Genomic DNA, 10,307 nt, shown 5'->3' with positions numbered 1-10,307 from the left:
ACTTGATATATTCTGAAATATCGTAGACACTGAAGTATGGAGGTCTCGGGGCATTTTAAAGAAATGATCATGAGAGCAAGATCAAAATTTCATCAACTCTTAATGAAAACATCCGTGTCTCTTCTTTTATTTCGAGTATGATGATCCTCTTTCAGTATGGCATATAAAAGGGCTAGCTATATCATTAAAGTTTTAACCAACCAAAGGAAGTGATTGAAGAAATAGAAAGCAAATGTCAGGTAAAAACAAGCATTGAGTTATCTGCTTGTACTACTCAAAATGGAGAAAAGGTTCGAGTGCGAGAAGCTTATTGATTTAAAAGGAGACTGGATTAATTTGAACAAATGGCATCATCAAGGCATAGTATACCAAGAATTGCTGCATCTGAAAATATTGACTCCATGAAGCTGCGAATCTACTCTTTTCTGATAGAAAGGATCCAGGCGAGATTCAATTCAGGATAAGTGGTACAACGGTCAAAGATTTTACCAGCTTGCTTGAAATAAGTTGGTACTTTCAACTGCATACCAGCTCAATAACCAAATCAATCCAACTAAGCCCCACTAAAACTGATTTGAAAAGTCAATTAATATAACCTGTAAAACTTGATCCTGTCCGCCTTACCTAAAATTTGGCATTGTTCTTGTTTGGGTCTGTCTCAATTCATGTCTTGGAGGCAATTGCACTCACTTAAAGATATGTTATTGGGAGCTTCCCATTGAATGTGGCCATTGTAGCAGTTCCCCATATTTTTCCATGTATTCCCATTCAGCCCAAAACATGACCAAAAGAATACCCATCCAACCTGGGATGGCAGCATGGCGGGGCAGACCAGTTTACCCTTAAGGCACTTCAGCCACAAACGAGAATGTCAAAAACAACTCAGCATGAGCATTATAGCGCTTCTGGATGGCCACCATGGCCATGAATGACCATTGTTTGTGCTGCTAAACAAATATTGCAGCAATCGGACAGGCCTTGACGCCTTTAACAATGAGAAGATTTCGAGAATCTACGGGAGTGCTGGTCTACTACAACAGTGCACATAGAGCTCCACTCACAGCCGTCCTACCGTATCTTATTCCACAAACCTATCCATGCCTACTTTAAATAAACTACCAACTGCACCAAGTTCAGGCTTTCAACCGAACAAGCCCATCTAACGCAAAACTTTAGACTGTAAGGAATTTTTTGCGTGTCACCAAGCAATGGCCATGGTGACTTGTCCATGTTTCTGCCCAAAGATTTGCAAACTCCTCTCACAGGGGACCCACAGCCACAAGCTAGTGGCACAAGGTACTTCAGTATGTTGTTTAAGCAGTTCTTTTTTGGTACCAATTAAATAGGGTTTTACATACTTATTTTTCAAAAATGAACATGTTTTACAATATTATAGCTTGTCTAATAAGAGGGAAAAGCCTTGAATCATTTTACATTACTCGATACTAAAAATAAAAATTTGCTCAACTATGTCAGATCATCAACAAGATCAAGATAAATTAATTGATGCGCTGGAAAATTTCTATTTTTCTTTGCAAAATAAAGGGTCTGTCTTAATTGAGGTCTGCGAGGGTAATCGAGATAAATAATTACACCAAGTATTATAAGTCGAGTTTTTGGGGGTACATAAGTAACTAGGCCTTTTTGTTAGTGTGCAAGAGGACAATCCGATAAACTTTGAAAAGTTTTAGCGACTGTGGATATAAGCGATCACAAGATCTAATATTCAACCTAGTCTTGCCAATCTATCTTATGCATTGTCTAATGGCTTCTACTTTTCCATCATCACTGATCTGAGAATCTTATCATTTTTTTTCAGTCTAAAGTTGGGTTCGGATCTTTTCGATTTCATTTCCTTCACTCTTCAAGAATAGGAACAAGGTGAGATGCCACGTTTTTATTCTTAAAAAAAAAAATGTTACTCCTGGATCCTCCTGGAACCGGTCATGAAACCTTGCAAGGGATCTTTTTAGATTGAAGTCCAAGGGAGAAGCCACTAAGTTGTTGGAAAAGTATTGCCTAGAAGCTACTATATCTTTATTTTATAGAACTATTATAAAGAAATCTAGAATAAAATCAGAAGATTGAAAAGAGCTTATCTGGATCGCCTTCTACATGCAGGTTTGCAGGCGATCTCGTCTCCAAGGTATAACAATCGGCTCAACCCGTTTCTCCATTAACCAGCATGATCACTGGAAGGTTTGACCCGATTGAGATAGAGTACCGGTGAGAAAGATTGCGACGTTTCTGAAGATGCGAGAAACATCGCATTCTACGGAAACCAGAAGCAACATTCTTTTCAAAAGAATCACCTGAAGAAGATAAGAGTTTTAATATTTTTAAAATATTTAAAATTTAGAGGATAAAGCTCGTATATTTATTTTTTAAATTTATTATTATTATTTTTTAAGTTAATACTCCAACACAAGTAACTTAGGAATAACCACTCACTGCTATCGGTTAAACAAGGCTCTTCCCTCCCTGCCCGTCCCCGCTCCTTTCAATTACTAGATTTGGGCCCAAAGAAAGCGATAGGGATGACGAGAACATGGAACTGTTCTAACCATCTGTATTACCTTCCTCTCCCATCTTTATGTCTTCCATCCCTCCCCCTCCCATCCAATGCATCCTCCACCTTCTCAAAAAGCCATGATGCCCAGATAAAAATGGTCGGTTTCCACCATTAGAATAATTCACGGTGCAGAAGAAGCAAAGCCACCAATGAAGACATCACCACTACTACCCCGTGCTATAAATCCATCCATCTTTTCCCCTTTCCCCAGCTGACTTACTCCATTATCCTCTGCAAACTCCTCTTCTCTAAAGCTTAGTTCGCACGCATTCTCCTCCACCAGGCCGACTTGCTGTTAAGACAGCGACAACCACGTACTGTTCATGCATGTCGTGTTCATTGAATTCTTAGAGCCTAGTCTCTGCTAACCAGTGGGCAGACCCATAATCTTCGATAGTGAGAGCACTTGCATCGCATATCTATATATATATATATATATATAGAGAGAGAGAGAGAGAGTAGCGAGAATTAGAGTGCAATTGTCTCTGTTCTAAGCTACCAATGGAGCTAACTAGGATAATCCTACTGCTAGCCTTTATTTACCTTGGCTTCTCCTGTACTTGTATTCAAGGGAGGCATCCCCATAAGAAACACCACCCAAAGCACAGCATTGCATTGCCTCCAATGGCAGATCCTCCCTCTGAACCTCCCGAGCCTATGAACTCGACCAATGTTCCTCCTGCTCTCTCTCCTCAGCCCAATGCCGCAGGCTCTGACACGAATTCCACGAACTCCACTAGTCCTCCTCCTCTTAGTAGTCCCATCAGTCCGGGCTCCCCTGGGAACTCCACCAATTCAACCAATGTTCCTATACCTTTCCCTCCCGCTCCTGCGCCCACTGACGCAGGGACTGATGGAAATTCCTCAAACTCCACCGCTATTTTCGACGTACGATCGTTTGGAGCGGTGGGTGATGGAGTTTCTGATGACACTGAAGCATTCGAGAGTGCATGGGTCTCTGCATGTCAAGCCGGGTCCGGAGTCCTCCTTGCTCCACAAGGCTACTCCTTCAAGATTCGGTCAGCTATCTTCACTGGCCCTTGTCAGAGCGGACTAGTATTTCAGGTACATTGCGTCATTCTAATTGATCTCTTCTGGTTTGCTTCAAGTGTTGGTGACATGATGATCTTAACCTGGCGGTGACATGAGCTCTTATGCAAGGTTGACGGGATTGTTATGCCCCCCGACGGTCCCCATTCATGGCCACAGAGCAACAGCAGGAGGCAATGGCTCGTGTTTTACAGAGCTGATGGGATGACGCTGCAAGGAGGAGGGCTGATCGATGGCAAAGGAGAGAAGTGGTGGAATCTTCCTTGCAAACCTCACAAGGTAAAGAGGAAAAGAAAAAAAAAAGAACACAAGTTTCAGTTAGAAATGTCATAAGGAACAAACTGAAGCAAATCCTAGTTTCATAATATTATTCTTAAGAGCCATTTGCCTCAATGCAACAGGGGATAAACGGGATGACGTTGCCTGGATCGTGTGACAGTCCTGTTGTAAGCTCTACTTAACTGTCTTAACTGTCACTTAGCCCATGCTTGCTTCTGGTATCGACGGTTATAAAATTTTACCATGGTTACAGGCATTGAGGTTCTTCATGAGCTCAAATCTAACAGTTCGTGGGCTGAAAATTCAGAACAGCCCTCAGTTCCACTTCCGGTTCGACAACTGCAAGAATGTGACTATTGATTCAATTTTTATAACCTCACCTGCTCGGAGCCCCAACACTGACGGCATACATGTGGAGAACACTGAGACTGTGGGAATTTACAATTCAGTCATCTCCAATGGTGAGCCATCATAACTTCTTTCATCATCCCTTTCATGGATTCCTGTCAACATCCTAACAGCTCAGTGTGTCACACTAAATGGCCTTCTCACCAGGTGATGATTGCATATCCATTGGATCCGGTAGCCTAAACATAGACATACAAAATGTAACATGTGGTCCAAGCCATGGTATCAGGTATTCTAACTTTCTGTTATTTCTACTTCTGATGTTTTTTCTGACAAAACTCTAATGCCCCTTGTCACTGCTGCTTTAACAAAGTTTCTGAGATTTGTATCTGACCAACTGCATGTTCAATTCTTTTGTTCAGCATTGGGAGCCTAGGAAAACAGAACTCCCGCGCTTGTGTGACAAATATAACAGTAAGGAATGCAGTCATAAAGCACTCAGATAATGGAGTAAGGATCAAGACATGGCAAGGTGGGTCAGGGTCGGTATCGTCGATCACCTTTGAGAACATACACATGGATACAGTGAGGAACCCGATCATCATCGACCAGTACTATTGCCTCAGTAAACCATGTTCAAATCAAACATCCGCAGTCTACATATCAGATATCTCCTACACCAACATCCGGGGCACCTACGATGTCAGGAGCCCGGCCATTCATTTTGGGTGCAGCGACTCGGTTCCATGTACCAACATCACAGTAACAGAGGTGGAACTTCTCCCCTCACAAGGGAACATCATCTCAGAACCTTTCTGTTGGAATGTGTATGGTGTCTCCGAGACGCTAACAATTCCTCCAGTCTCGTGCTTGTTGGACGGTCTACCTCGATCGATCATGGACATCGAGGCTGACAAATGCTTCTAAAGAAGTTGAAGAGCAGATATCACTGCTTGTATGTCAAAGGGTATAGGTCTGTATATCTAGGCAAAAGATCTAGAGGGGTAAAAGGAAAGGAAAATGTAATGCATAGCCCCTGGTTAATCAATGTAACAGTACACTTGGAACAAGGAAACATGTTCTGAGCTGATCACCCAAGTATAAGAAGGCCTATGTTATATGTTTACTTGAGCAAACTTTTAGCACTAAACTATAAAAGAACATGCTGAATATTGCAATGATCATGGGATAAGAACAAGTAGATCATATGACAATAGTTGCACATGACATGATACATGCACAAAAACAAAATCGTTGCATATGGGATCGGTTTTCACCTACATATACAGCGACAAGCATCGACAGGTAATTCATGCATGCATATGTACGTACACTTATACATGAGAGATATAATAACTGCCTATTTCGATCAAGAACTGAAAAAAAAAAGTGCCTCCACAGCTCCTACATGTTTAAACATAATATCAAATAAATGAGGATAATTAAGATGATATGCTTTCTGGAAAAAATAAGCAGGGGTCAGATAGTATTTCCCATGGTTTAACTGAGGGAACACGTATTTTGTATTCATAGTAATTGATTCAGGGAATGGCTGATTTTGTGGTCAAACATTGCTCAAACCTGACTCCAGAATATGTGACGCAATCTGCAACTCTGGCGATGTGGTGCTTCCTTTTGTATCCTTTGAGACTGGTGCATCTTTTGAACAGTACTATCTGCTTAACAGGTGGGGCAATTCCTAATGACTGAACAAAGCACATTTTAACAAATAGTAATATAATTGATGAGTTATTAGGCTAATCTCTTAATCTTTTACTAATTTAACTTTGTATTATTAAGTGGAGTAAGAACAGAGCTTTTGCTAAACCTTAACTGTTGAATGGAAAGTGTAGGAAAAGATTGATAAAGTTCACAGCTAGTTTATCACAATACAGACCTCTCTTCTGCCATTTCTTTTGCAAGAGAACTCTTGCAGATGGAAAGGATCACGAAGCAATGCTTCTCCGAAAATGCTCTGCTCCGGTGGCAATTAGTATCCAAAACTTAGAGAGCAACAAGAGAGGACCATTCACTTTGTCAAGACGACCGGGCAATATGGGATTGCAAATTTAAATCTGCCTCACTAGGTTTGAGTCTCAAAGGCTTTAATGAGCTTCATGGCATATTAGTAAGATGATAGTTTAGATAACTTACCAGCTTTTTATATTTCCATCATTTGGAAGCAGAGGTATAGTAGATGATTGAAATATTAATATATGAGATGTTGGAGTTATCCATTAACGTATGAGAAAATGGAAAGTGAGAATATTATTTTTTTGTTGACACTTTGCTATTTAATAACAAAAACACAAAAATACAACCTAATTGTAAATGCTTTCCTCCTTGTTTTCTAGCAAACGAAAAGTAAAGTGGAGATGTTAGTGTGTTTGTGGGCGCGGGAGATAAAGAGAAGCTTTCTGTTTGTACCTTGGAAAGTTCATGAGCACGAGAGAGAAAATAAAAGAGCACTGTGAATGAATTATTGGATGGATATAAAAAGGAGTAAGAAGTAATTAATGGATAGCTTCTTAGCTCACGAGTGGCGAGAGGGATGCAAAGGGGAAAAGTTGAAACGCTTTGACGAACCGAAAGCTATTTTGTACGTGGCGGCATGGTCGTAGTGCTCTCTCTCACGCGCAACAGCTAGTAATTATCATGGAAACGGGCCTGCGAGGCTTACGTAGGCCGGTGCACGACCTTAACGCCAAAAGAATCCACCACCGATTCTCTCTCTCTCTCTCTCTCTCTCTCTCTCTCTCTGCAGCACTCTTGTGCTCTTTGTCTGGCGGCTTTGCTTTGAAAAGCTTTTTTTTTTATAAGATTTCTTTGAAAAGCTTTGGAAGCAAATGTGGGAACATGGATGGCCAAATGGGGTCATGGGCATGTGTCCTCTGCACGAGTTCTCCTCAAATAATACCCCGGATTCTGGGGCTCTTCAAATATTCCTTGCACATCCTTGGATAAAAAGATGGTGGTAGATTTGGGGGCTTTTGGGGGAATGCCATCTTGACACATGGGGTTTCTCATTTGTGCCACCTTTGCCCAGAGCTTTTTCTATAACCACTGCTTCTCTTTGGATGATTTTAAGGAAGATTCCAGTAGACAAAATAATGCACACTTTAATCAGCACCACTGCATGATATAATAAGGTAAAATGAAAATTGTAAGACAAAATGGAACAGATTTTGATTAAGTTTTAACTCATTCGCAATCCCATCAACTACAAACCAGCATCTTGATTTATCCCAATGTGAGTTACGAAACCATCTCCAGATTTCAACATGACCTCCAAGTGTTACTGATATTAACATATTAGCGCCGGTCTCATTTAACAAAGATTCATGATATCAAATGCTGAGATAACATTCCAAGGCTATCATACTCTATATCAGGGCTCCTTTCAATTCAATGAAGTCGGAACGATGCACCACCATCCAGACCAAGGTCTAACATCAGTATGTCCTATTTCATTGTTCCCAAGTGAGCAGTAGTAGACTGAACCCTGAGTCTCATTTAACTATGATTCATTGTATCGGATGCTGAAATAAAATTCCTAGGCTATCATACTCTATATCAGGACTCCTTTTAATTTAATGAAGATGGAAGGATACTCTATTTCATTGTTTAGACTGAACGCTGACAGCAGCACAACAGCTTGCTGAGGCCTTCCCTTCCGAGAGATTATACCTCTCCCCGCAACTCGGGGAACCTGAAACATCTCCTGAAATAAGAGGTGTTTTCAACCACTCGGCGCACCAAGTGCGAAGGCTTCATTATTGCATCTATAATACGGCATAAGGACCATCACCCATAAGTTCCTTGCATGGCCTAATCTTTTATACCCAAAGCATGCAACCAAAGTGATGATCTAGGACCACAGTTGAACCACAGCCAAAAGGTGGTCCTATGGAGATAGGAGTTCTTTTACAAAAACCAGAAGCTAATGTACAAAATATGTGCAACTTGAACTATTTTATCTGAAGCATGAGTGGCATTAAAATAATTGGAATGCATGAGTTTCTGAACATAGAAAATTTCATTAGGGAAAAAATTATAAAGATAATATTTCACAACTGAAAGTGATAAAAAGATATTTTTGATGGCAATCATTATGTTACGTGTGATTTATTTTATTGGGCAGCATTCAATCTTTTTTTTTTTTGTTTTTATTTCTCTAACTTCATAACTTTCGCATCTTTTATTATATCTTTCCAAATCTAAGTTTGAAGATAGGATTTCGTGCGTATATTTACATATTACAAGTGTCTGAATTCCAAACTATATAAAAAAAAATTTCTCAAAGCAAATCACCCAATACGACAAAACTCAAAAGCTTTAATTATGTGCTTATGTTATTTAACAATACCTCAGCCACAACGGAACGAAGCCAGCACAGCAAAAGTAAAACGACCAAGTACCCATTTAGGGAACATGGATCGGACTAAGGGGAAGCCTGCAGAAAGCCAGGGGCCTTCCCTTCTGCTTTAAAAACTTGCTAGGTGGCTTTACAGATGCTCTCTGCTTCTAAAGAGGAGGGGAATGTCGGGTGCGAAAAGCTGCACAAAGATATCCCATAGCATAAAGATGATGCTATACAAATGAGAATCTCAACAGAGCAAAAGCTCATAAAGGTGACAACATTTCTTTTGGAACACGCACAACATCCACCCACCACCCATGGATTTTTGTCATTTGTTATTTTGTAAGAATGGTTTGATTGGTCCCTGCAGCAGTAACTAGGAAATGTTAGCTGCACGTAAAGGTTGATAAGTACTCTTCTCTACTGTGGTGCTTGTCTTATTAACTCATATCGTCGTTTGCTACTGTACTGGATTTCTTTGATGGATTCTAGATTTGTTTGACTATTGCTATTTAATTTTTAACTATCTTCTAGTGTTTTACACTTTGATTTTCAATATGTTTAACACTTATGACTAACATAGTATCAGAATAATAGCAGCAGGGGATGCCGACAGTGGATCTTTTCCCTAAAAATTTAGGCTTCTAGCAGTCAATTTAATGACTCTTCTAAAACTAATACGAATAGTGATAGGTCGGAACAAAAGCTGAGTGTAGTAGCATGACAAGCACTGTTAGGTTTACTGGCAGACTGGAAGCAGTTTAAAGATTATATTTTTTTTTCTTTTTTTTTTAATATTCAGGTGAGGGCAGGAATAGATGCCAGGTTGCTTATAACTGATTACTGTTCTTCTATCGTTTATCTATTGAGCAAAACATTTTTCTTGATCAAAATACAGCACAATTGCAGTACTATTCTGTAAGGATTTCCAGTTCAACAGATGCTAGACCTGCCACTGCATAGAGATGAGAGTTCATTTTCGGTCCAATAAATTTAGATAATGTGTCCTACCATGAGTAAGAAGACTCCATCTGGGTGGATGCCATTAAAATTTTGAATCTGATGGCAACAATATTGTCACTTTCTAGTAATCAAGTTAGTTTGTGATGAAGGCTGAACTGTTAATCTTCTCCCTGAGGACCAAAACAAGTGTATCTAATAAAGTGACCATGCCTTCCATGTGGAAGATCATATGACCTCCATCAAGTCTTAGGGTCTTATGCTCAGAAACTATATAAATTTGGTAAAAAGTGAATTTCACAGCTAATCAGCTTGCATACAAAGATATTAAAAAAAAAGGCACAGCAAATCTTGAACCCTTGGAACCATTGAGAGCTATAAAAGTGAATATCACAGCTAATCAGCTTGCAGACAAAGATATTAAAAAAAAAAGACAGCAGCAAATCTTGAACCCTTGGAACCATTGAGAGCTATGGAGAATTTCCAAGGATGATTCCATGCAGGCTGCGCTTATGTTCTTTAGCCTTTAACCCCTCTGGCACATTTAAAAGCTAATACCAAATCTAACCTGTGGGTACCAAAAATACCCAGCTTCCTCATTTAAAACAAATGATGCCAGTATTCATTAGTGATCTTCACTATATTCTTGAGTTCACGTGCATCTCAAGCAATTGAAACAAAGTTTTGCGCACTCACCTAGCCCGAAAAATAAGGTCACTTCAGATAGTATCCCAGATA

General features: G+C 39.9%; 1 protein-coding gene across 1 annotated transcript; it reads left to right on the top strand.

Moving 5' to 3' along the window:
- The first annotated feature begins 2,608 nt into the window (after nt 1-2,608).
- LOC103701126 (polygalacturonase At1g48100-like) lies at nt 2,609-8,958 on the top strand. Its single transcript, XM_008783101.4, has 6 exons — nt 2,609-3,637; nt 3,734-3,901; nt 4,024-4,068; nt 4,155-4,362; nt 4,457-4,538; nt 4,672-8,958. The coding sequence occupies exons 1-6, from the start codon at nt 3,074-3,076 to the stop codon at nt 5,174-5,176; spliced, it is 1,572 nt and encodes a 523-aa protein (XP_008781323.3). The 5' UTR covers nt 2,609-3,073; the 3' UTR covers nt 5,177-8,958.
- The last annotated feature ends 1,349 nt before the right edge of the window (nt 8,959-10,307 follow it).

The sequence above is a fragment of the Phoenix dactylifera genome, chromosome 3, assembly GCF_009389715.1.
Source record: "Phoenix dactylifera cultivar Barhee BC4 chromosome 3, palm_55x_up_171113_PBpolish2nd_filt_p, whole genome shotgun sequence".
NCBI classification, from domain to species: Eukaryota; Viridiplantae; Streptophyta; class Magnoliopsida; order Arecales; family Arecaceae; genus Phoenix; species Phoenix dactylifera.
This window is presented reverse-complemented; position numbering and strand designations above follow the sequence as displayed.

Excerpts from the sequence above, each read along its gene's own strand:
- LOC103701126 (XM_008783101.4), top strand. The coding sequence starts at position 3,074 with ATGGAGCTAACTAGGATAATCCTACTGCTAGCCTTTATTTACCTTGGC. Across the intron at positions 3,638-3,733 it reads AGAGCGGACTAGTATTTCAG|GTTGACGGGATTGTTATGCC; the intron begins GTACATTGCGTC and ends CTCTTATGCAAG. Across the intron at positions 4,363-4,456 it reads CAATTCAGTCATCTCCAATG|GTGATGATTGCATATCCATT; the intron begins GTGAGCCATCAT and ends CCTTCTCACCAG.